The 20,972-nt window shown below is 46.7% G+C and overlaps 11 protein-coding genes across 11 annotated transcripts; 2 read left to right on the forward strand and 9 right to left on the reverse strand.

Annotated features, from left to right (window-relative positions):
• Positions 1–134: 134 nt before the first annotated feature.
• On the reverse strand, positions 135–1,875 carry F4822DRAFT_338343 (uncharacterized protein). The gene is made up of 3 exons (XM_051455769.1): positions 1,229–1,875; positions 584–1,174; positions 135–524 (listed from the first exon to the last, which is right to left on the reverse strand). The coding sequence occupies exons 1-3, from the start codon at positions 1,710–1,712 to the stop codon at positions 208–210; spliced, it is 1,392 nt and encodes a 463-aa protein (XP_051311016.1). The 5' UTR covers positions 1,713–1,875; the 3' UTR covers positions 135–207.
• Positions 1,876–2,443: 568 nt separating this feature from the next.
• F4822DRAFT_338257 (kinase-like protein) lies at positions 2,444–3,904 on the forward strand. The gene has a single exon (XM_051455767.1). The coding sequence runs from the start codon at positions 2,651–2,653 to the stop codon at positions 3,776–3,778; it is 1,128 nt and encodes a 375-aa protein (XP_051311017.1). The 5' UTR covers positions 2,444–2,650; the 3' UTR covers positions 3,779–3,904.
• Positions 3,905–3,987: 83 nt separating this feature from the next.
• F4822DRAFT_412501 (prion-inhibition and propagation-domain-containing protein) lies at positions 3,988–6,198 on the reverse strand. The gene is made up of 2 exons (XM_051458956.1): positions 5,490–6,198; positions 3,988–5,438 (listed from the first exon to the last, which is right to left on the reverse strand). The coding sequence occupies exons 1-2, from the start codon at positions 5,859–5,861 to the stop codon at positions 4,032–4,034; spliced, it is 1,779 nt and encodes a 592-aa protein (XP_051311018.1). The 5' UTR covers positions 5,862–6,198; the 3' UTR covers positions 3,988–4,031.
• A 488-nt stretch (positions 6,199–6,686) lies between these two features.
• On the reverse strand, positions 6,687–7,681 carry F4822DRAFT_338588 (uncharacterized protein). Its single transcript, XM_051455770.1, has 2 exons — positions 7,440–7,681; positions 6,687–7,194 (listed from the first exon to the last, which is right to left on the reverse strand). Exons 1-2 carry the CDS (start codon positions 7,554–7,556, stop codon positions 6,832–6,834), a joined length of 480 nt encoding a protein of 159 aa, XP_051311019.1. The 5' UTR covers positions 7,557–7,681; the 3' UTR covers positions 6,687–6,831.
• A 639-nt stretch (positions 7,682–8,320) lies between these two features.
• F4822DRAFT_432095 (uncharacterized protein) lies at positions 8,321–9,310 on the reverse strand (the record flags this gene model as incomplete). Its single annotated transcript, XM_051461585.1, has 1 exon — positions 8,321–9,310. One exon carries the CDS (start codon positions 9,308–9,310, stop codon positions 8,321–8,323), a length of 990 nt encoding a protein of 329 aa, XP_051311020.1.
• Positions 9,311–10,712: 1,402 nt separating this feature from the next.
• F4822DRAFT_338635 (uncharacterized protein) lies at positions 10,713–11,933 on the reverse strand. Its single transcript, XM_051455771.1, has 4 exons — positions 11,668–11,933; positions 11,525–11,590; positions 11,113–11,463; positions 10,713–11,050 (listed from the first exon to the last, which is right to left on the reverse strand). Exons 1-4 carry the CDS (start codon positions 11,833–11,835, stop codon positions 10,910–10,912), a joined length of 726 nt encoding a protein of 241 aa, XP_051311021.1. The 5' UTR covers positions 11,836–11,933; the 3' UTR covers positions 10,713–10,909.
• Positions 11,934–12,358: 425 nt separating this feature from the next.
• Positions 12,359–12,818, reverse strand: F4822DRAFT_338737 (uncharacterized protein). Its single transcript, XM_051455773.1, has one exon. It carries the CDS (start codon positions 12,700–12,702, stop codon positions 12,460–12,462), a length of 243 nt encoding a protein of 80 aa, XP_051311022.1. The 5' UTR covers positions 12,703–12,818; the 3' UTR covers positions 12,359–12,459.
• A 639-nt stretch (positions 12,819–13,457) lies between these two features.
• Positions 13,458–15,034, reverse strand: F4822DRAFT_338657 (uncharacterized protein). Its single transcript, XM_051455772.1, has 5 exons — positions 14,783–15,034; positions 14,567–14,725; positions 14,061–14,510; positions 13,862–14,002; positions 13,458–13,800 (listed from the first exon to the last, which is right to left on the reverse strand). The coding sequence occupies exons 1-5, from the start codon at positions 14,846–14,848 to the stop codon at positions 13,666–13,668; spliced, it is 951 nt and encodes a 316-aa protein (XP_051311023.1). The 5' UTR covers positions 14,849–15,034; the 3' UTR covers positions 13,458–13,665.
• Positions 15,035–15,099: 65 nt separating this feature from the next.
• F4822DRAFT_412522 (LACT-domain-containing protein) lies at positions 15,100–17,861 on the reverse strand. Its single transcript, XM_051458957.1, has 2 exons — positions 17,008–17,861; positions 15,100–16,945 (listed from the first exon to the last, which is right to left on the reverse strand). The coding sequence occupies exons 1-2, from the start codon at positions 17,326–17,328 to the stop codon at positions 15,383–15,385; spliced, it is 1,884 nt and encodes a 627-aa protein (XP_051311024.1). The 5' UTR covers positions 17,329–17,861; the 3' UTR covers positions 15,100–15,382.
• A 58-nt stretch (positions 17,862–17,919) lies between these two features.
• F4822DRAFT_338866 (acyl-CoA N-acyltransferase) lies at positions 17,920–19,340 on the forward strand. The gene is made up of 3 exons (XM_051455775.1): positions 17,920–18,485; positions 18,562–19,171; positions 19,229–19,340. Exons 1-2 carry the CDS (start codon positions 18,306–18,308, stop codon positions 18,922–18,924), a joined length of 543 nt encoding a protein of 180 aa, XP_051311025.1. The 5' UTR covers positions 17,920–18,305; the 3' UTR covers positions 18,925–19,171; positions 19,229–19,340.
• Positions 19,018–20,754, reverse strand: F4822DRAFT_338786 (DUF1917-domain-containing protein). The gene is made up of 5 exons (XM_051455774.1): positions 20,411–20,754; positions 19,814–20,349; positions 19,500–19,749; positions 19,231–19,449; positions 19,018–19,173 (listed from the first exon to the last, which is right to left on the reverse strand). Exons 1-4 carry the CDS (start codon positions 20,436–20,438, stop codon positions 19,352–19,354), a joined length of 912 nt encoding a protein of 303 aa, XP_051311026.1. The 5' UTR covers positions 20,439–20,754; the 3' UTR covers positions 19,018–19,173; positions 19,231–19,351.
• Positions 20,755–20,972: the final 218 nt, after the last annotated feature.

A 20,972-nucleotide genomic window follows, 5' to 3' on the forward strand; every position in this document is an offset into this window, starting at 1 on the left:
CATAGATCATGATTTTATTGAAGTGATTAATATTACTTACAATCTAAGCATCTCTAGATAGACGTGCTTCCATGGTAATACTTCTCTTGGTCAACGCTTGCTAACTTCTGTTGTACCATTCTCTCTGTTGTAGGAGCCGAACATACCCGCCCGGTTGGGGTGTTGTGACCTACATCTTAGGTACGTCTCCTCTGGGGTATCCTCCTCCTAAGCCGCCTTGTAATAAATCGCTAGGTACCTAGGTAGATAGTTAACTAATTGTGTACATAACAACGACAGCTCCCAGAACAATGTTAGGATCATCCCAATCAATACAATCAAAGCAACTACTATGACTGATAGTTCCTGGTGGTGATTCAAATTTTGCTCAAATTCTTCCCACTCGGTTTCGTCGGATTCTACCTTTGCGGCAGTCCCCCTTCGTTGTGTAACAACCCGCATCCTATTCCGTTTCTGGGTTCTCTCCACTTTGTCGATCCTCTTATCGCAATGCTTCCGAAGTCGACTTTCCGCTAGTCTGATCTCTAACGCATCGCAACTATTAGTATCAGATCTCCAATACGTGCACGGCCACAGGACTTACTTCTACACATAATTACCTTTAACTCGTCTCTTAGAGAGCTGCTACTCTCCGCTTGTCGTAACGGCCCCATTCGCTCCTCGCTAACGTATGTGCTGTCGATCACTGGCCTGCAGAGGGCAGCCTTCGTAGCACGGGCTTTTTGAAGAAGGCCGAGTACAATACTCTCGGCTGACGCTTTTGTACCATGGTCTCTCATTACTGTCGCGCCATATTCCTTCATAAGATTCCAGAAACTATTCCCTTGAAGAAGCCGGGACTCCTGCTCGACCGCTTTCTGCTGGCTGCTATTGGATTCGCCCCATTTCGTTGTGAGCAGTACGACATTGTTCATGTCGTTTTGGCCGGTGATTGTCCTTAGTAGCATGATAAATTTCATAGAGGGACATTCAATAGGGGGACCGTCTATGTCGTGCATATATATAATTCCGGTTAGGGACTTGTTGCCACCGTATGGATCTTGTAACCATTTCGACATACGCTCGAGAACCACATCTTCGTTGGCTGTATCATCGAAATCTGGCGTGTCGATAACCAGTATCTTGCGTTCCTTGACTATACATTCTATCTCCTGAAATAAATGAGCTTCCTGGACTGGACCGGGTTAGCCTTCTTCGTCTCAGTATTAGTATGAGACCGAGAACGAACCAGATCTAACATTATGTCCAATTGCATTCACACAATCCTCCCCGACTAGCCTTGAAGCGAAACTGGATTTCCCGCAGCCGGTTCTACCCATGATCGCTATGATTATATCTGCCGTCGCTCTCATAGTTGAATTCAATCGTCTCGGTGCTGTTGGCGGCTGTCTTACGGATGAGCTACTTTCGGGAACACTATCGGTTGATGAAGTAAAGATGACACTATTTCGCGGTGACTGTCGACCTCGCAGCCAACTGGAGCCGTTTTTTGAAATAGGGCCATCCCGTTGGCTTAAGCGCGATACTGGGTTCATCAGTGGTGGCATCTTGAATGATTGGCCGCCACCGAAAAGGGAAGCCAAACGAGTGACTTGGTATGCATTTGACTTTCTCCTCTGCGGCCTATTTATTTGCGAGGAAAATATGATATTCTCTAACTGCAAAGCGAAACTGGTACCTTCAGCGTTCCAGTTGGGCATACTTACATACATACCTACGCTTAACCGACTCTAACGCTCCACTATAGGGGATGTCTTCACATTTCAAGTAAGCCATTCTTTCACTTCTTAGATAGTAAGGTACGTCCAATATCCTGCTAATAATTTTCGGATATTCTGCCCGATCGTTGAACGCCGTTCGTCACACAATAATACTGTTTGATAACGGAGTGGTGGTTCAATTTATAGGCCCGCCAGCTGGTACGGCATGGTTGGCAAGATTATGCGGTACCTGAGGCTCTGTTGTGTTTGCCTACTTTTAGTTGTGCATGCGGACGAATTTAGGCGCATGACTTGGAGGGATGGGATGCCTTGCTCTCTCAAATTCTCCCATGGATGCCTATAGTTTGGTAAGTTTTATGATAGACCGCACTCCCTGCAGGTATAGAGTGAATCGAACACAGGTATTTTGTATAGCTCCTTAACGCTCCATTCAATAGCATCGTCGAGATAGAGGCACCCGAGTGGGCACAATATTCATTTAGGGGCCGATGCATACCTAGAAACTCTTCTTGCATTGCTGGACTCGGCCAGTGTCCTTAGTCGCTACATCCCTCGTGCCATGCCCCCAACAAAGTATCCCAATGCTCTTGAATTGCAGAAGAGACAATATCGTTACTATTGAACTAACGCCAGTGCATCTGTCGAATGACATGATTACACGCTTGGGATAACCCATTTGACATATATTCCACGTGGCCTGCCACCCATATTGCGGAGTGCATGCCTGAACAGAGTGTTTGGCGTCAGAATGTGGCTAATCTTCTTGCTTGGCCTATGCATATTTTATGACGGCTCGAGCGATTCTTACGTGCCTGCCTACCTAGGTACCTAAGGTAGGTAGGCATATATAGCCTTCACCCTACAGCTGTTAGACGCCTTTTACAACTTCAACATTTTTTTCTTTCTTTGGAAATCTTTGAACTCCCAGAATGCAGTTAGAATCATTAGATACCGACCCGTTCGAGCGCGTTGATAAAGCACCTCTTGGGAAGGCTAATTCGGAAGTTTGGAAGGTTAAACATAAAGGCAATGGAGAAGTCTACGCTCGAAAGGAGTTCTCGTTACGTGTGCCGAACCGCGACCAACGCGTCAAGGATGTCAAGAAGGAAATATCGATAATGGACAAACTTAAACATCGCCATATTGTTCAGATCCATGGAAGCCATTACATTGGGAGCGACGGGATGATTGGCATTTTGTTACGCCCCATTGCGGACATGAGCCTCACGGGGTGGTTTGATTATATGGGTGAACTCCAGCGAGATGGCAATGATACAGACCGACTTGAAGCGCGCAACGTCATGTGTCAGTGGCCGTCGTGCCTTTTCCACGCGTTAGATTATCTACACAACCTAGGCATTCGTCACAAGGATATAAAGCCCAGCAACATCCTTATCAAGGATGACCATGTCTACCTTGCCGACTTTGGCATTTCTAGGAATTTCAGGGATGCGACCACTTCCAAAACGAAAGGCCCGCTTGGTGGAATGACCGAACGTTATATATCCCCTGAAGCTAACGATGAGCTACCACGTGGCAGAGCCGCGGATGTATGGGCACTGGGCTGTACTGTACTCGAGATCTGTACCGTCGCGTCGGGACAGAGCACTATACAAGACCTAAATCAGCATCTACTAAGAAACGAAAAGGGTCTACCACCACCATTTTGCCAATCTCCCTATCTTGTGTTTGATTGGATATGGTTACTTCTGGTCTCTCTGGTTGGCGAGCCCCCTCTTAAGCAACACATTCAGAAGATGCTTCAGCTGGCATTCTTGATGCTTGACCCGAACCCCGGCGAGCGGATAACGGCGCGCCAGCTCCTTGACTTATTAAACCAATTGGGCCAAGGAAGTTTCCACTCCATTGCCGAGCTGTATTGCGATGGTTGTAAAAGGAAATCTTGCGTACCAATGCATAATACGCAGCCGCACTCCGTATTCAAGAAATCAGAAGACGAAGATGTATATATACCATCAAGATTGGATCTTTCGGCTGAAACGCCGAACCTTTGGGAGGAGATCAAGCAGCGGTGGCTGGTAAGAGATGATGATTGAGTCGTAATTGCGTGGGCTTTGTTGCTATATTTCTACCATATCATCTAGGTTACTTGGTGCCGTCTTTACTCCGACCTCGACCTACTCATCCCCTTTCCTATGGACTATCTACTAATACTCTACAGTTGCGCCATATTTTGTCAGCATCTTAGCCAGGTTGGGTCGTTCTCGGCGTACTTTATTTGATTTACTACATCAGAATGAAATTTAGTTATTAAGTATAACTATATAATGTAGTTACAACCACTTCCTCCTACATCTGAATACTTTGCAATATTTCTTGGGCTCTATTTATTCTACTTCTTGAGGTCCTTACCGGCTCACGATCCTCCTGTAGTGCTGTAAAGTTCGCCCATGGATTGCCTTCAAGACATATCCTGACAGCTTCTGAGTATCTACATCCGGTCTCTGCCTCAAGGGTCGCTAGAGAACCAACTTTTAATAGTTGTTTTCGAACCTCCCTGACTTTTGGGCGCGGTATAAGTCGATTTAGGGATATCCCGAGAAATTGGTGGATCGGCTGCCAGAGGCCAATTTCCATCAGGACCACCCCAAGACTATAAACATCATGCTCCTCCCTATACCCATACTCACCCTCTCGAGGAACATCGAATTGTACATTCGGGTGACGGTACAGATCATGTTCCCTCCGATCGCTGGGGAGCTCCGTGAGTGCACCTGGATTTGCTGGACGAGAGTAATCGAACCCGGCTAGACAGAACAACATCCAATCTGAGCTTGATGAAGATGTCAAGAACAGGATATTGTCACTTCGCAGACCCTTATGGAGCCATTTTGTTGCATGAAGATGCTCTAGGCTTGCGGTGAGCTTCCGCGCCATGTCCAATCTGGTAGTTAAGGAAGGCTTCATTGTAGTTTGTAATCTGGTATATAATGACTGCGGAACCGATATGCTCCCTATGGCGGGCAACTCAAAAACAAGCCCAAAGCGAGTGGAAACAGGGTCGTGGACATAGCCATGAGCTGTAGGGAGTCGAAGTCCCCTGGGCTTATCTGGGTTGTCCAGGAATAACGCTGCAAGGCGCGCGACCCGATCTTCAACATAACTATACGCCAAGGTCGTATTCCATTCACCATAGTCTTTCCATTCAACCCATACAAGAGCGTTGTCATATGTCCCAGCGACTCGCTGAGCTTTCTGTTCTTCTTGGTCCTCTCGAAACTTCAGGTGCGACAGCGACAATTTAAGGCTTCCGGGGGACGAAATTTGGAGCCCGATTCGGGCAGTAATGTTCTCCTCAGATGGTAAATTGTCATCGTCGACACTTATGTAGAGAGCCTTAAAACGGGCTAGCTGCCCTAACGTCTTGAGTACACCGTCGTCCGAGTCTGCCTGAGATCCGTCCAGAGAATTTTGTGGAGGCAAACGGAGCGACCGAAGAAGTTCAACAACTTGATCTAATTTGGTGAATAAATGTAGAAATTGCAGTTGGGTGGTTTCTTGGAATTGAAGGTACCGACACCGTTGCTTAAATTCGAGGCTGAAGTGCATTGAGTTGTTTAATTCAGTTAACTTAGCGAGGAGTTGTTCGAATTTCGTCGCATCGAACATGGCCCAACGAAGCATCGTCGGACATTTTAGAACTATATCGGCATATCGGAGGGCTTTTTGTCGCAGAATCTCGCGCGTGCCTAAAAACTTCGTAGCCATTAGCAGATAAGGCACCAGCATGATGTGGGAGGGTATTACTTCGGGCGTAAGCAAACCCGTGATGGATGGGGTACTGCTCCTTTGACGACCGTCGACTATCTTCAACATAAGATCATACCGTCCTTTAATCCGGCCAAATTCAAGGGTTAGAGTCCTGATCTCAACCAAAGAGTCCAGTAGGGCTTGCGTCCTCTCATCCAAAGGGTCATCCTCGGAAATAGTTTCTGCTGCGAAGTCGGATGCATTCCACCAGTCTAGCAGTTTCAGCTGTTCCAGATGAAGCCGATGCCTCATATACCCGTAATTTTGCGGTAGATCTCTGGCATCTAACAGCAGTTGGCACCCTTTTATGCAGCCAGCGAAGACTTGGAATGCTAAAGATACCACTCCGAGTGCAGTCCCGGGATCCATGACCCTTGGTTGACTTAAGAGCAGGCATATATGCTAAAGGGCGCTAAAGGACGAAGAGATCGGGGTATAAAAGCAAGATCATTGCTGGGACCAATCGTTTAAATAGTAAGGAATCGTACCTGTCCGCCAAAGGCGCTCTAATGAGCCGCAGTTACATAGCCTACTCCTCAGAGCCACCATGTACCAATTCGAACGGAGTTTTAGCCTTCAGTGCAACCAACCCGAATGCCAATGGCCCAATCGCTCAGGGAGAAAAGGGATTAGGCACCTATACATGGGAATGCCCGAGGCATGGCCGAGATCTGAGGGAAACTAGGGCGCCGTACCCGCTAGGAGCGCCTCAATAAGCGAGTGGCGCTTGGTTTTAATGTAGGCTGTCTCACCTACAGTCTTCTACTTAAGTCCGGGCTACCCAGCATTTGTGTGCACTGCGGGAAAAAGGATTGAACACCTGGGTAGGCTTTTGGATTGAATTGGAGATTTGGTGGGTATCTAGGCTCAATTCTTACTTGTTCTTCTTCTGGTTGACGAATAGGGGGCCAATGACACTCTGACATTCAGTACAGGCTTTATTAAGCATCTATCCTCGCTTACGAACGATCGGTTACTTCTACGTCGTCTATTGTCATCGATTCACATGGCGAACATAGTTTGAGTGACATTAATCACACACCAGCGTGTTTGTAAGAAATTGCAAGCTCATCGCATATACATTTACCTAGCCGGCCTACTATCGTGCGACCGAAACCAAGGACCGCATATTAAGTCAACTGAATGCCTCGAGATAAGCGACTTCTCTTTTCCAATCCTCCACAGTTTCCATAACTCGATTCAGAAGACCCGGGCCGAAGAGACGAAAGCCCAAACGAGACCGAGAAAGCGCATGAAAAGCACCGCAGAACACCCCCCTTTTCTCTATATCCTTTTCCGAAGCACACTACTCATCCACCCATCCATTCCCTGCACTCATCTAAACCTCTCCATCATCCAGACCAGCAGACTCACCAGTCTCCGCCTCACCATCAACCTTTGATCCCTCGTCGTCCTCGCCCTCGGGTTCCTTCTTGCCCTTCTTGCCACCCTTCTTCTTGGTACCGGTTCCGGCCTTCTTGGCGCGCGGCTTCTTAGCGGGGAGAGAGGTGCTAGTGGTCTCGCCGTCACTATCGGCTTTGCGCTTTCGTCCACCTCGACTCATCTCCGGAATCTCGCCGTCAGGGTCGACACCGACGGACTTGGCGAGCCCATGGAGCTTCTTCTCAATCGGGCGCCAAGCGTGGCGGGCTGAGTCGGCGCTGGCGTAGTTGCCTAGGCGGGCGAGCTTGGTGGCGTCGACCTGGAGAGATTGGTAAGTATGTGTGTTGGTAGGCGACTAGATGGGAGGTGTAGAGGGGACTTTTTGGTAGGGGGATGGAGGGAGGGAATGGTGTGCGATGAATGATTGGGCATTTTGGTGCCCTATTAAGACCAGTAATTTTCTGCGAAAAAGGATAGAGGAGGAAGGATTTTCGGGTGGGTAATTATAAAGAAACTTTGAAGAGGAAGCTCTCCGGCGAGAAATAGGAAAGGAGGATTGCTTACCGGAGGAGCACCGTCGCCGGGCATGCATTGCATGGCGAGCGCAATGACTTCAATCTCACGTTGGTTGACGGCAGGCTTGGCATCGCCAGCCTGGTTCTTGTTGGCAATGGGCGCCATCGTGAAAGTGACTGGAAGTGAGATTGAGAAGTAGTGAATGTTTGTTGACAGAAGACGATTGCTTTGGGTCGCAAGCAGGACGGTGGGCTTTTGGAAGCCGTCAAAGAAGTCAGTCAGAAGTAGATGTAGATGTAGGAAGAAGAAGTAGGTTTTGTTTTCCGTAAGAATAGAAAACTAAGGTAGGAAGAAATTGACAGGATGTGAATTTCTGTGAAGAGTTGTGAAAAATCGTGAATTCTTAGGTTGGTTGCTACTTGTGCACGGAACCTGTGAATGGTAGCACCCGCAACTCGATATCTGTAAAAAGTAAGAGCAACAACCCTGCCAGGTATCTTATCGGCAGGAACAGAAGAGTGTACCTGTTATTTATTGAGAAGTTATGTTGCTGCCCTGAGATATCCATAAACAAATATCCGTGCTTGCTTTCCCGGTTGAGACAGTTCTAAGTCGAAACACGGGAAACCTCACGCGCCTTTACTGCGAGAGACTTCCCACGTCAATGCTATGGCCAAATATATCGGATATTCCTTAGGTAGTCCTTGACTATTTAGTACTGTTGCCCAGTTCCGTGCCAGCCCGGGCCGTCTCGACATCCCCTGCCCCCGCCACGTTGAAGACACTGACTTCCAACCCAACTACTTCCTAGAACTTTCCAATAAATCGCAACCTTAGTATTCTTTTTGGTAATATTGCAAAGTAAGTAAGTTAAAATATAATGATATAATATATTGGGCAGTGGTATATTCTTGAATTGATCCTCTATATCATCCAGTCCTACTTCTAATTATTGTTATAGGTGGACTTAGACTCGTTCCATCGAGATTTCGTGAACTATGTTCCCTTAAATCTATTGACACCTCCCTGCTACGGGAAGGGCCATTTTGAAGTGCACCCATAAATGTGGCAGCCTGCCTGGCTGATGATCGATCCTTTTGATCCTGCTGTGACGGAATTGGATTTATAGGTGAGCTCCAAAGGCTCGATGTTGGCGATCGTACCAAGTTTACCAGATTGTTCAATACAAACAGCTCGACCTTCAACTTGATGCTATAAACTGCCGGTTTTAGGGTAGTCTGAATTTGGAAGTGCCCGGTGTACTCGGTGACCATAAGTATTGTATCCAACGCGAAGACCAGGAGGAATAGTGCAATCATCTGTCGCAGCATATTTCGAATTTTATTCCCTCTTATAGCACGCATGGGTTCTGATGTCTTCCTGAAAGCATAAACATATAGACCAGAGAGAAAGGTTTCCTGGACTGTAAATGCCGCAAGCTGGATAATCTTAAATATGTCGAATGGTCCAGTGAACCTATCCGGATAATTATTCGGCGTAGCATTTACGCCGATGAACGTAACCGTCGTCGGGAGTTGCAAGGTAAGGAATGTGGTAGTGATCATAATTAAAACCCATCGTATCTTGCGAGTGTCGTTCATGACTAGATAAAGCCGAGAGTATAGGACAACTGACTGTCCAGTTGTCATCATCCACCAGCCCAGAGACGCGGTCACAACCATCGGTAAATTTGGCGTCAATTTGAAAAGTCGTAAAGTGGCAGATATTTCATGAAGTATAATCCCAGTATTCGCCGCCATCATGCTCCATACATAAAGGGTATTTTTGCGCCGAAACGTCCCAAATGTCAATATGTATATCTCAATACAATTATAACATGCTATGGCGAAAAATCCTCCGATGACGACAGCAATCGGTAGCTCGACTCCCTGAGAAACCGCCTCTATTTGGTTCGGCATAATGAAAATCACCGGTTGGCATATCATTAATGCTTATCAAATGATATAATAGGCACTCTACATTAGTGGAGTGCAATTCGAGAAGGCCAGCGCTATTCTTGAGCGATTTCTATTCCATAGGGAGGCCTCTTTCTCAAAAACAAATACCGAAGGCATTGCCGTATTTGACGTCCACCGAGAGTCATAACTAAATGCTACAAAGCATAGTCAAAGTCTAAACTGTGCTGGAATAATACAGCTCGGGGATTATTCGGTTTTGCTTGTAAATGTTAAGATGGAGGACTGTACGAGTCAAACTAGGAAGTCAGGTTATTCAGACATGTAAGCTCTTCCAAATGACGAGAATAGGTCCGATTCCAGAATAAGTCTATGGAGATATGGAATTCTACAAATACCTATCTTCTTAGGTAGGTGATGTGCACGGTAAAGCTGTGGCGCAAGAAACCGGGGGCCGCTACTGAGGCTCTTCCGCGTGGCCAAGACGTTTCTATTCCGTAATCACGTTAAATAGAGTTTCGCTATGTCCGAGATTAAGGTTTTTCTAACGCTTCGTGCCGTTCTACATCGCATTAGCCCCGGACTAGTCGATAGACCAACACGGCACGTGGCGGTTATAACGCGGAGAGGTCTGCGGGGATTGGATGCATTCAGCCACTTTGGGGAATAAATGTTTATACGGTAAGGCATTTTCCGAAATGTTATTCTTCAAAAGCTGCGCGGCACAGTCGAATTCGTGGTAGCAATGATATCGCCATGATGTCCGCTACGTGGGTTGACGATTGGCTGACGATTTCGTATGCTAGAATATGCTACTGACAGGTATATATCTCGAAGTGGCTGTTTCATTTTTTCAATATTTAAAGATCTTAGAAAGTGTGCCATGTCGTGAACGTAGACACCTAAATTTTTGGCTTGGAGCTGGAGTTGGGGTTAACCCCTGAGCCAGGGTTAGGGTTCTCCTTTTTATGCGTGATTATGTAATGAAGGTGCTCGTCCATCTCATTGAAACTAGATGAATGATATAAGTTTTAATATATGGTGATGGAAATAGTGATAATATAGTAGAATAAGAAGAAATGAACAAACCACTGGAACAATATCCTATCGCTTGTTGAAAGCTCTTCTAGGGTATTTCCCCTCCGCCGCGGGCCGCTTCGTATCCCCCGGCGGAACATTATCCCTTCTCGTATATTCAATCTGCTCATCCATTTAAAGCTCTCATATTACCATAGCTCCCCCGAGAGATTTCGAAGCATTGGTTGAGCAATACTAAAAAATTCCCAAGACCTTTTGACTCTTCTACCGGGTCAGCTCTTAGATCTCGTATGTTGAAGAGCTAGAAGTCCGAAAGGTCGTCCCTGTAGCATCCGACCCCGCCAACTCGAATATTTCTTTATCCTCCACCATAGATATATAGGAGGTCGGTAGTACCGCTACTCGAATCGTCCATCCGGAAGCTTGTCGGGACTCGTCCACCCTAGTAGAATATATAGGATGGCGAGCAATGGATAGCTGCCAAGCACCTATCTCAGGTGGGCAAAGTCGCAAATAGAGCTATGCGATGGCTTAGGGACTATGTTTCTCTTCTTCGCAAACCAACTACCCCTTTAGGCTCTTCTTGAAGAAGATGCTAGGCAGGGGCACCTGTTCGCCTGTCTTTGTGTTCAGCCACGAGTAAGAATCCGGATTATAAGCAAACTCCTCGTAGCCTTGCTTTCGATACCAAGCTTCGTTAGATACCTAACGCCAAATTATTAAATCAATATTCATAGAATACCCAAGACTTATAACGCGTTACTCACCGCCGGCTTCGGGTTTCCCTTCGCGAAGTAATGTAGCTCAAGTAGCCCCGGGTCAAACTGCGATTTTTCGGTAATCGCGTCTAGCGCGGTCGTCTCTGCATTGAACACCGGGCTCAAAGCTAGTGATTCGGCTGCTCGCATCGTCGCGCGGCCAAGCCCAGTTCCCTGGAGTGCCCATGATACATACAAGGGTCCAATCCACACGGAACCCCTAGCGGGAAGGCCTAACTCCACATTTTTCTCGGGGCGGAGACCCAGCCCAATGTGCCCAATGGGGATGATGGGCTGCTGCGATGCTTGACGAGGCAAGCCCCAATGTATTGATGCACTATCAACGATAGGGATGGCTTCCTACATGGGCAGGCGTTAGAAAGATGAGTAAATAATGAAGGGAAAGCCGATGAGTGCTTACCTGCGGATATCGCTTCGTGTGCGCGGCAATAAGTCCGTCTCGATCAGGGTAGTCATCAGCTAACAGCTTCACCACGTTAATTATTAAATTCTAAAATCCCTGTCTATGAAGTGTCGACGGGTATGGTAAGGGGTAGCTCGTACAATCCAATACATAGTCTTAGTCCCCTTAACCGTCATGTCTCTCCACGCCTCAATGGCATCTTCCATCCACCCACAACCAATTCGCTGCTGCACCAATCTCTCGCGATGCGCATCGGATGTATGGTCCCAGGGGACAAGCTCAACTTTTGCAGCGATCTTGCTCGTCATTCTCGAGATTCCTTGTTGTATATGTTAAAGGAATAGGGGTAGCTTAAGCAATTGATGTCAATTGAATTGGACAAAAGTTAACTGAAAAGAAAACTCGCAATTAGCGAGCGGGAGATCCGAGTTTTATATTTGATTGAAAATTGTTGGTTCAATTAGCGACTCCAAATTTGATCCTGCGCCTTTCGTATAATCAAATGTTAGTATCGCGCCTTGTCTTTCAGCTTGAGTTGGAATTGGGCGGCTCGGTCTCGATCCTTGGCGCCGCACCAGCTGCCGAAGAAAAGCATAATGTATGTTGGATTAATTCGTATCTCGATATTTACTTCATTAACGATGTTAAAAATGGTGCGAGAGTAGACCTTGAATACGATTCTCATGAACCATCTAGCTGGCCTAGTTACCCCTCAATCAATTGCAGCTGAACTGTCAATTCTCAGTGCATCATCTAACGAATAAATCGTGTTGGAGGTTGCAGCGATAATAAAATTAGAACCCGGCGACATCTGCGGACTCCGTACGAATAAAACGCCATGCGACCACATCAATCCATTCCCTACCACGCTTCGGAACCTCGGCTCGGAGCCCTATCTTCCATCCTCCTCCTACATTAGTAGTAATTCGATGCTAGAGGGTCGTACGACTAGCAAGTCTGGCCCGTCTCCTATACACACCAATATTAGTCACTGGGAGAATACACATGGAAGCCTTTGAATCGCCTACCACAAAATCTTGCCCGTTGCAAGTCTTGACTTTACCCGCATCGCAGATAGTGTATCCTTGGGGGTGGCTCATGCCATCCAAGAAGCAGCCATCTGCCAATGCCGTGGCTGCGAAGGCAATAACTAGAGCGATCGCGTTGAACTTCATCGTAGTAACGTTGGAAGTAGTGGTCTCGTGTGGAAGGCGTAGATGAATGTGCTATAGAGCAATGCAGAAGAGTCGGGTCGATCACCTAGGTATTTATACTTCGTAGAATCTGTAGGGCAATAGTGTAGATTAATGATCTGCTGCGGTGAGACTGTAGGACTTTATACAACTGAAGTTATAGGACCATACCAAGCCGCAGCCCCAAACTGTAGACGTCGATCGCTTTCGCTATATAAGTCCCGTTTCGGATTTTCTTATTAACTTGAAAAGTCGATGGAGAGGATTCATTTAGAAGATCCAGAGTACGTCGCTCCAATTGGTATACTGTTGATAGAGATCTTCGAGTAGCTACCGTAACTAGAATAACTTGGGTTAATATACCCAATCGATACCCCCTTTAAAAAAGTGGCAGAATAGAATACGGTAGAGCTATAAGCCGCGACAAATGTTTGAATCAATGGCAAGGTCGCTCGGCAATAATAGTATAGACGAATGCGACCGGGATATGAGGAGAAAGTATGATGAATCCTCATCAGTAATCTGGACATCTTCTCGCGGCTTCAAGCCTATGCTGGCTAGTCTAATACAACCTGCCGTATATCGTGGCGCCTGTTCAGTCGAAATTATGGGATTCGAATGGTTAGCAAGGGGGTATAGTCCTAGAGACTCATAATTCGATACGTACCGTAGAAGGTGGCGTGATCATAAGCGATTGACTATATCAAGAAGGCAGAGGAACATCAGGGGATCGTGGTGTTGATTTTCCATTGCTATAATAAGGCTAATCGAAAGCCCCAGTTGACCAGGCAATAGCATAGCATGGGATATTGCTAGCGAGTCATACTAAACGACGCGATATATCATAAGGGAACACTGGCCCATAACTAGCAAGAAATGCATATGCTTATTAACTGGTATAACCATGCATACGATGTGTACGCGATAGATGCCACGACTCGGCAATCATGCATTTTCCTTCTCTTTCGGCTTCTCATTAGATTCACTTTGCGCCTTCGAAGCCGCCATGTATATTTCGTGGAGATTGTATCGCTTTAGATCTTCCCAGTCTCCGTCGACGACGCTCATACCGCAAAATGTCTGCCACAATTAACCCCGCTTTAGCGTGACGTCTCACAAGAGAAATAAAAAGAAGACATACCTGATAGATGTCGATAAGAATGACTTTATCTGGCGATGAGAGGTTGACCTTGTGGTGTGATGAGATCAGGTCTGCGACTTTCTTAATCACATCGTCACGCTTGAGGATGTTGTGTGCTCGGAATGTGGGACGGATGGCATACTATTGAGAATCATCAGTATCGTCCCAACATAATTGGCAGTGGTGAGAAGTAGGGCACTTCGGGGTTAGATTTGAGCGAGTGGCGCACCGTATATGCGTCTGTTTGAGCGGCCGCCTGATCGTCTTCGTCACCCGCCAACTGAAAGTGTTCGCCTAGAACTTTCTTCGCAACCTCCTCCAATCCAAGCTGAGTGGCTTTTCCACTCGCCGTAACCGGCGTAAATCGGTTGATGAACCTTGACTTCCTTTCTTTTTTCTCTTCCACCCCTTTCGCATCCTTGCAGATCTGCCGGACCATCTCAACGGAGTTAATAGGTGCCTTCGTCCGCATGAAAAGCAAGCAATCGAGATCCATGCGCAGGGGTTCGAACACTGAATCCTTGGGTTTTTCTTTGGGTTTCATTCCTTGGACTTCCTTCTTGATGGATGATTCGATGTCTTCCTCTTCGTCATCCTCTGCAGCCTCATCAGGATCTTCCCGTTTTATGGCGTAAAGCTTCTCTCCATACTGTAAATGATATGAGCGGTTTGAACAAGATGAGAGTAAGACAGGCGAATAGATACCTCTTCGCAGATATTCAACAATTCCTCAAGAGATTGTCGCTCCTTGCCCTTCACACATGTAGTCCATATGCCTACATCACCTGGTTCTATGCCTTTACCTTTTAAGGACTCAAGTTTAGATTTTTGGTGTGGCGTCTGCCATCTTCCATTGCTACCTCCCTGCGAAAAAGATTGCGTTAGGATGTGGAAATTTGGTGATGGAATGTGTAACCTTACCTTACTTCTTTTAACGGGACGGTTGTCGGAACCCCGAGCATGCTTCCTCTTTGCGGAAGCATCCATAGTGACAAAAGCACCGAATTAAATTGAGACAAGTTGAAATAGGGGCTCTAATTGATACGGCCCACTAGATTCGTATGAATTGTGGTAGTAGGCAATTGAGTACGTTAATTGGGCGATAAATATGATGGATTTGAGTATGAGCGGATGGAGAGTCTAAAAATTATGGGAGCACTGGCAAAAAGTGGGAACAAGACAGTGTAGCGTTATTTTTAGCACTGTTACTTCTAAGTAGGTAGAGCTTCCACTAAGCACTTTTAAATGGGAGTTTATAGATTGAACCATATTCTAAGGAGTCGAACCTTATATATAGCTGAATTTCTATACACGTTATTATCTATACCAATAAGGACATCTTAACGTGCTCTGACCGCTGCCCAAAACGCACAGCCATACCTAGGAGTGTGCCACCCGAATAAATATACATACCGTCCCAGTATACGTACATATATTTAATTCGTCGTCATCTATGAAAATTGCAGAGGTCATATCCCATCTACCTTCCCCATACTTCCCTATCCGTTACCCTCCCAATCATTATGCCTCTTCCTCATAAATCTTGACCTTTTCTGCATATTCCCTGATGTTGCTAACGATATAATCATCGATCGTGTTACCTCTACCGGCCGCAACGCGTAATATTAATTCATTAAGTGTCTGCCGTCCCAAGATATCCACATGGTCGGCCGTATTGGGCCCTCCACGAGGATTGAACCTTTCCGGTTCATGAGGCATCTCGACAACTGAAACCTTGACGCCTGTCGGGTTAAACCGTTTCATGTGCCAACCTTTCGAACACATATATCCCGTGCTTAATAGGTTAACCGTGCCGTCACCTTCTCCCATGATGATGCCGTGATCGATTTCGTCGGCTGTCAACGCCGTGTCGATAGTAACGTTAAGATTCGTGAACCCCGGGAATTCCGGCGTGCGATAATAGTACGCTCTTTCTGTAGGTTTCCCAACACCGTAGAAACAATATACCTTCAGATTCGGGGCTAAAGGTAGCCTCGTCTCAAGAGGATTCACCCATTTGCGATGGTCCAACTCATTAGCTTCCACTTCGGCGGAGGTATGGGCTACTCCCTGGGAGAAGCTTTCCTGGACTCTATCCCGGTACCAATCGTCCGTTGTTTCCATGAGATACTTCATCGCATCGCTAACAGTAAAATTTTGGTCCGGCGTAGTTAAGTTCAGACCGCGTCGGAAGTTCAAAAATGAACCAAATGAATTCTTCTGACCAGGCTGATCATCCGGCGCCCACGTCAAATTTCCCCAAACCGCATCCCCACCCATTGGTAACATAGCCGACATACCCGGCATAGCTCGAAACATCTCGGCGCGTTCATCTTTACTCAAGAATTTCTCGAGTCCGTATACCGCAAAGGCATTGAGCTGCGCCGTATCCCGCATTTCGCCGGAAAGAATGGCAGTCACATCCTTAAGCGCGCCCAACATGCACCCACTGATGTTGATCCAAGCCTCTACATGGCGGTCGACCCAGTCATCGCCCCCTTTACCACCTTGCGCCGATGCAACCCAATGGAAGAAATAAAACAGAACTTGGCTACCCATGCTGTGAGATGCGAGAACCACCTTCTGACCAGAAAAGTCATGGGCCAATTCAACATAATTCTTTAACCTCGTGAAGTACTGGTCTCGTAGTTCCAAGTTTTGGTATGATAGACGCCAATCGTAAGCAGCCGTAAATGAATTGCTCGGATCGTATCCCAAAGACGCAAGATTTTCCAGAATCTTGCTCCAAATCCAATATCCCGTGATAAAGAAGTCGGTAGCATCAAAGCCTTGCGCAGCTCTCAATTTAATATTCGGTGGATCTAACCCTGTCTTTTTGTCCAACATTATGTGCTTTTTCCATATTTCCTTATCCATCACTAACGCCTTCATCATGGTCCAACTACCCCAGAGTCGCTTTCGAAAGTACGGTCGGGAGATATTAGCAGTGCCCCAAGACTCGAGGCCTGTCGAGATGACTCCGGGGACCATAATGACGGGATGATGTACGCTGAGCCCTTCCGATCGGGCTTTTACTCCGACTGCGAAGGAATCATAACTATCAACAAAATCGCGTTCGCCCTTCTAGAAGTGTAAATCTTTATTAGCCGGGGCCGAGGCTTTCGTTCGGATTAACGGTGACATACTATGAGATCCCTCATATCCTTGACGAGACCAGCAGGCAGCACATCGAGGAAGCTATCCATGCTAAGCTCGCCAATTTCGGGAAGTTCGATTAAATCATTATTCTTAGCGAGAAATCCGGCCGCGATAAGCCCAAACAAACTACCCATCAAGAAGATAAAAGTATTTCGTCGTTTGCGGGTCTTGGGTGGGCGCTCTTGGTGGATAATTTTGATCTTATCGCCCGGTTTGACCGGACTTTCGTCTCTCGGTGTCGGTACTGTGGATGAGGAATCGGATGAGTTATCGGCGCCGAGGGCCCGGCGTCGGAGAGTTGATGCCATCGTACAGACAGGGCTACATGACCGGGTGGAAAAGCGCTGCGTGCGTGGGAAAGTGGATGATGGGGAGGAAACGAATCGGGGCTCGCAATGGTTCGGGGTCGAAGCTCGGGGGTGATCAACAAATGGTCAGTGGACCAACAGCCGCTCTGTTACGTCAGCTATGTTGTCTCAGCGGTATTCCCGTAGTAGGTGTGGACTCGAGACAACAAGTCGTTGAGTGGGTGTATAGGTATTCGTTGAGTTTGTTTGTAAACAAAAAAGGAAGAGAAAAATTAAGTTGGACGACGTGTACCTGATCAACGGAAATTACTGCAGGTGCGAAACTTCAAATCCTTAGGAAGGGGAAATAATTTGCAACATTTTGACGTCAGTCCGCTTCTCCAGCGACCATTAGCATGTGCTACCTTGTCCGTGGGAAAGAAGCTTGGGCCAACCAATTAATGGTGGAGAATATCGGTATTCGGCGTGTTTCAGAGAGACTAACCAATAACATCCTAGAGGATTTTGGTCGTTCGTTACCCGCTGTATGTACTTGCATACCGCAAAGCATGAATGTGCCTCACTTTGAATCCCGTCCCACTTTGTCAATCTATTACCGGATTGGTCAACTCAGGTAGCCTTTCACTTGTCCCGTAGCTAGGCGGAAGCCAACGTTAATTATTATGGCTTATGGCTTGCATGTGAAAGCGGGCCGTTTTCATAGTCTGCACCACCACGTTCTAGTGTAAATTTATTACTGTAACAATTAAACTGCCGGTGCCGTCTTATTTAATCCCATCCTCGTTGAATTCTTAACGACTTCATCCCTTCTCACACCAGTACGAACTTTAAGTTGTCACTTAACTGAGAACGGTTGTCCAACCATTTTTTACGAAGCTGACAACACTGATTCACCTACGACCTCAACAGAAGCGCCTGGCCCCCCATCCCGATCATACGTTGTCAGCAATACACCACATGTGACCAGTCGTCAAGACATGGAAGTAGCCCGCGCGAGTGAGCTTCCCGGCGAACTTCGATATATCCAATACGAACATGCACTAGAAGAAAAATACCTACCCGCGATCCGGGCACTGATCTCGAAAGACCTCAGCGAACCTTACAGCATCTATGTCTACCGGTATTTCTTGTACCAATGGGCGCACTTGTGCTACATGGTAGGACAAGGCTCCGCCCATACACACGGGGGGAAACGATTGGCTAAAGAGTTATTTTTCATTGTCTTACAATTAGGCGCTCAACCCCGTCGACAGCTCGCTTATGGGCGTCATCATCTGCAAGCTCGAACATCATGCTTCCCACTCGCCCCCGACACATCGAGGCTATATAGCCATGCTCGCGGTATCCTCTGCCTACCGAGGCCACGGTATAGCCACGGCGCTGGTAAAGATGGCGATCGATGCGATGGCTGAACGGCACGCCGACGAGATTGTTTTAGAGACCGAAGAGATGAACATACCAGCTATGAGACTTTATGAGAGACTAGGGTTTTTAAGGTCGAAGAAACTTCATCGGTATTACTTGAACGGAAACAGTGCCTATCGATTGGTGCTATTGTTGAAGTCAACCGACCCCGAAACGAATCAGCCTGACTAGGAATTAAAAGGATATGCCTCCACGTGGAATTCGGCTCTACAAGGTGAATTTTATACCCATGGTACCATACACTCGAAGCAACAGTTTTAGACTTGCTTGAGAAGGATGTTGAATATCCTAGTTTACGAGAATACGTTGATGAGGGGTAGATAAGTGTGCGATAGGATCGTCAAAAGGACAGGTTGGAGGATTCGGATGACGGTAACATAAAGCATTTATGCATTGTCGGCGTTGGAATGGTTAGCAAGTAAGCATTGAGGTTTTATTTCGTTTGCGCTCAAGCTAGTTAACTATCTGTGATTGGGTTCTCCCATTACGCATGAAGAAGCAATTTCGTGATAGCAAAGGGTATCTCGACAAATTCATCCGTTGTTTTTTAAAGACACATATATCCTCCTAGTATGATTGTTGATTCATTTTTCTTATTTTACTCTTTCTTGGTGCGAAGCATAGACGTGGTGTCGTATATGGAGGCTCGTATCTCCCAGGGATTTCCTCGCGCTATCCCTAGGTATGTGTATACATCTAATCTGGTAAGAATACTACTGGAACAATTGTATTGGTGATGAGCTTACCTGGTTTGTAGTACAGAGCCCTTCCATTAGCCTGGATAAGCCCGAGCTGCTTTAGTTTTTCAGCGACTCTTCTGACATCCTTGGTGTCGGAGAAATCAGCGGTGTAGACGCATATGAGTCGATCTGTCCTGTTATCAACAGTCGATCGTGGTGCAACTTTGGCGCCGATTCCTAGTTCGTTATTTGAGGTCGCTTTGGCGACGGTCTCCCAGACTTCGTTCACTGTTGGAACGGAACAGAAGAGCATCCACTTGTATATGTCAGGAATGAATCATTCAATTATACTGAGTTGGTATGAGTGGTAGTTGACTAACCTTGCCGCACCTCACGTGGTGGGCCTTTGCCAGATCAAGGATATCCTTCGCCGCGTCCGTACCAGCCTTTCGGCATTCTCGGGAGATGAAATTGGGATTCTTGCCAGATGATTTGCACATATTGATGAAGTCGGAGGCGAAATGTAGCCTCGCCATCCCGCCCTCAACAACACTGTTCAGGTCTGCGCCTTCTTCCTCAGGGGCTTCATCTTCACCGCCACGTATCTTTTGGTTCTCTGAGTCACTCTTCCTCTTGCGATTGATGTAGGGATTGCAGACCCAAATCCAAGGATTCTCCGGGGTTTCGTCTGTTGTTGCGGGCGGCACGCGCTGAACGAATTCTTCAATCGTCTCAGTGAGTTGCCAGGCATTCTCCATGCCGGCGTATGGGTTGTGCAAGTGAGACATGTCCTCCATTTCTTTTTTTCGGGCTTGAATCTTTAACGGTGTATCAAGGGTTTGGTATTGCTCCCACCAGGCTTCAACATCGAACGCTTTTATCCTGGCCTTAAGATCTATCATGACATCATCGTCGCCTAAAATGATATACATGTATCAACAATGCTGCCTAATTTATGACGGACGAATCGTATTTACCATAGAAATCGGAGTCATCGGAACTCATGATTGCATCTCTAAGTGTGACTCAAAATGAGAGGAGGATGTATATGTAGGTGAGTCAATCAAGTGAAACACATGAAACAAGTCATACGTAGGTAAAGTAGAGAATGAAAAAAGATGGAAGAGCTGAGACTTCTCGTAAGTCTGTTGCATGGGTAAATAATAGTAGGTCAGTCTAGAATGATAGTATTAATAGTTGAGAAAACAAGGGTCCTCATTTCCATGATTGGGTTCAAGTCCTACATGTACATATATATGTAGGTGTTTAGGTATCGATTCCGAGTGGTGTGTGGTCTACCAGGGATGTAAGTTTGAAGGTCTGAGGCCTCTTGCATTTTGGTTGTCACCTCCAGAATTGGAAATACCAGAACCAGGTTCTCGGGCGCTAAGGTTGGTCGGTCCAGTGGCAGGGTTCCGCTAATCCAGGGTCCAAACAGCGGGGATGATTCCGAACCGCACACCGTCGTCGGTAACTACCCACTTTTACCCTGGTCTGGGCACGCACCTTAGCATGCATCATAAAACCCAAATCAGTCCC

The sequence above is a fragment of the Hypoxylon trugodes genome (assembly GCF_022578975.1).
Source record: "Hypoxylon trugodes strain CBS 135444 unplaced genomic scaffold F4822scaffold_8, whole genome shotgun sequence".
Lineage (NCBI taxonomy): Eukaryota > Fungi > Ascomycota > Sordariomycetes > Xylariales > Hypoxylaceae > Hypoxylon > Hypoxylon trugodes.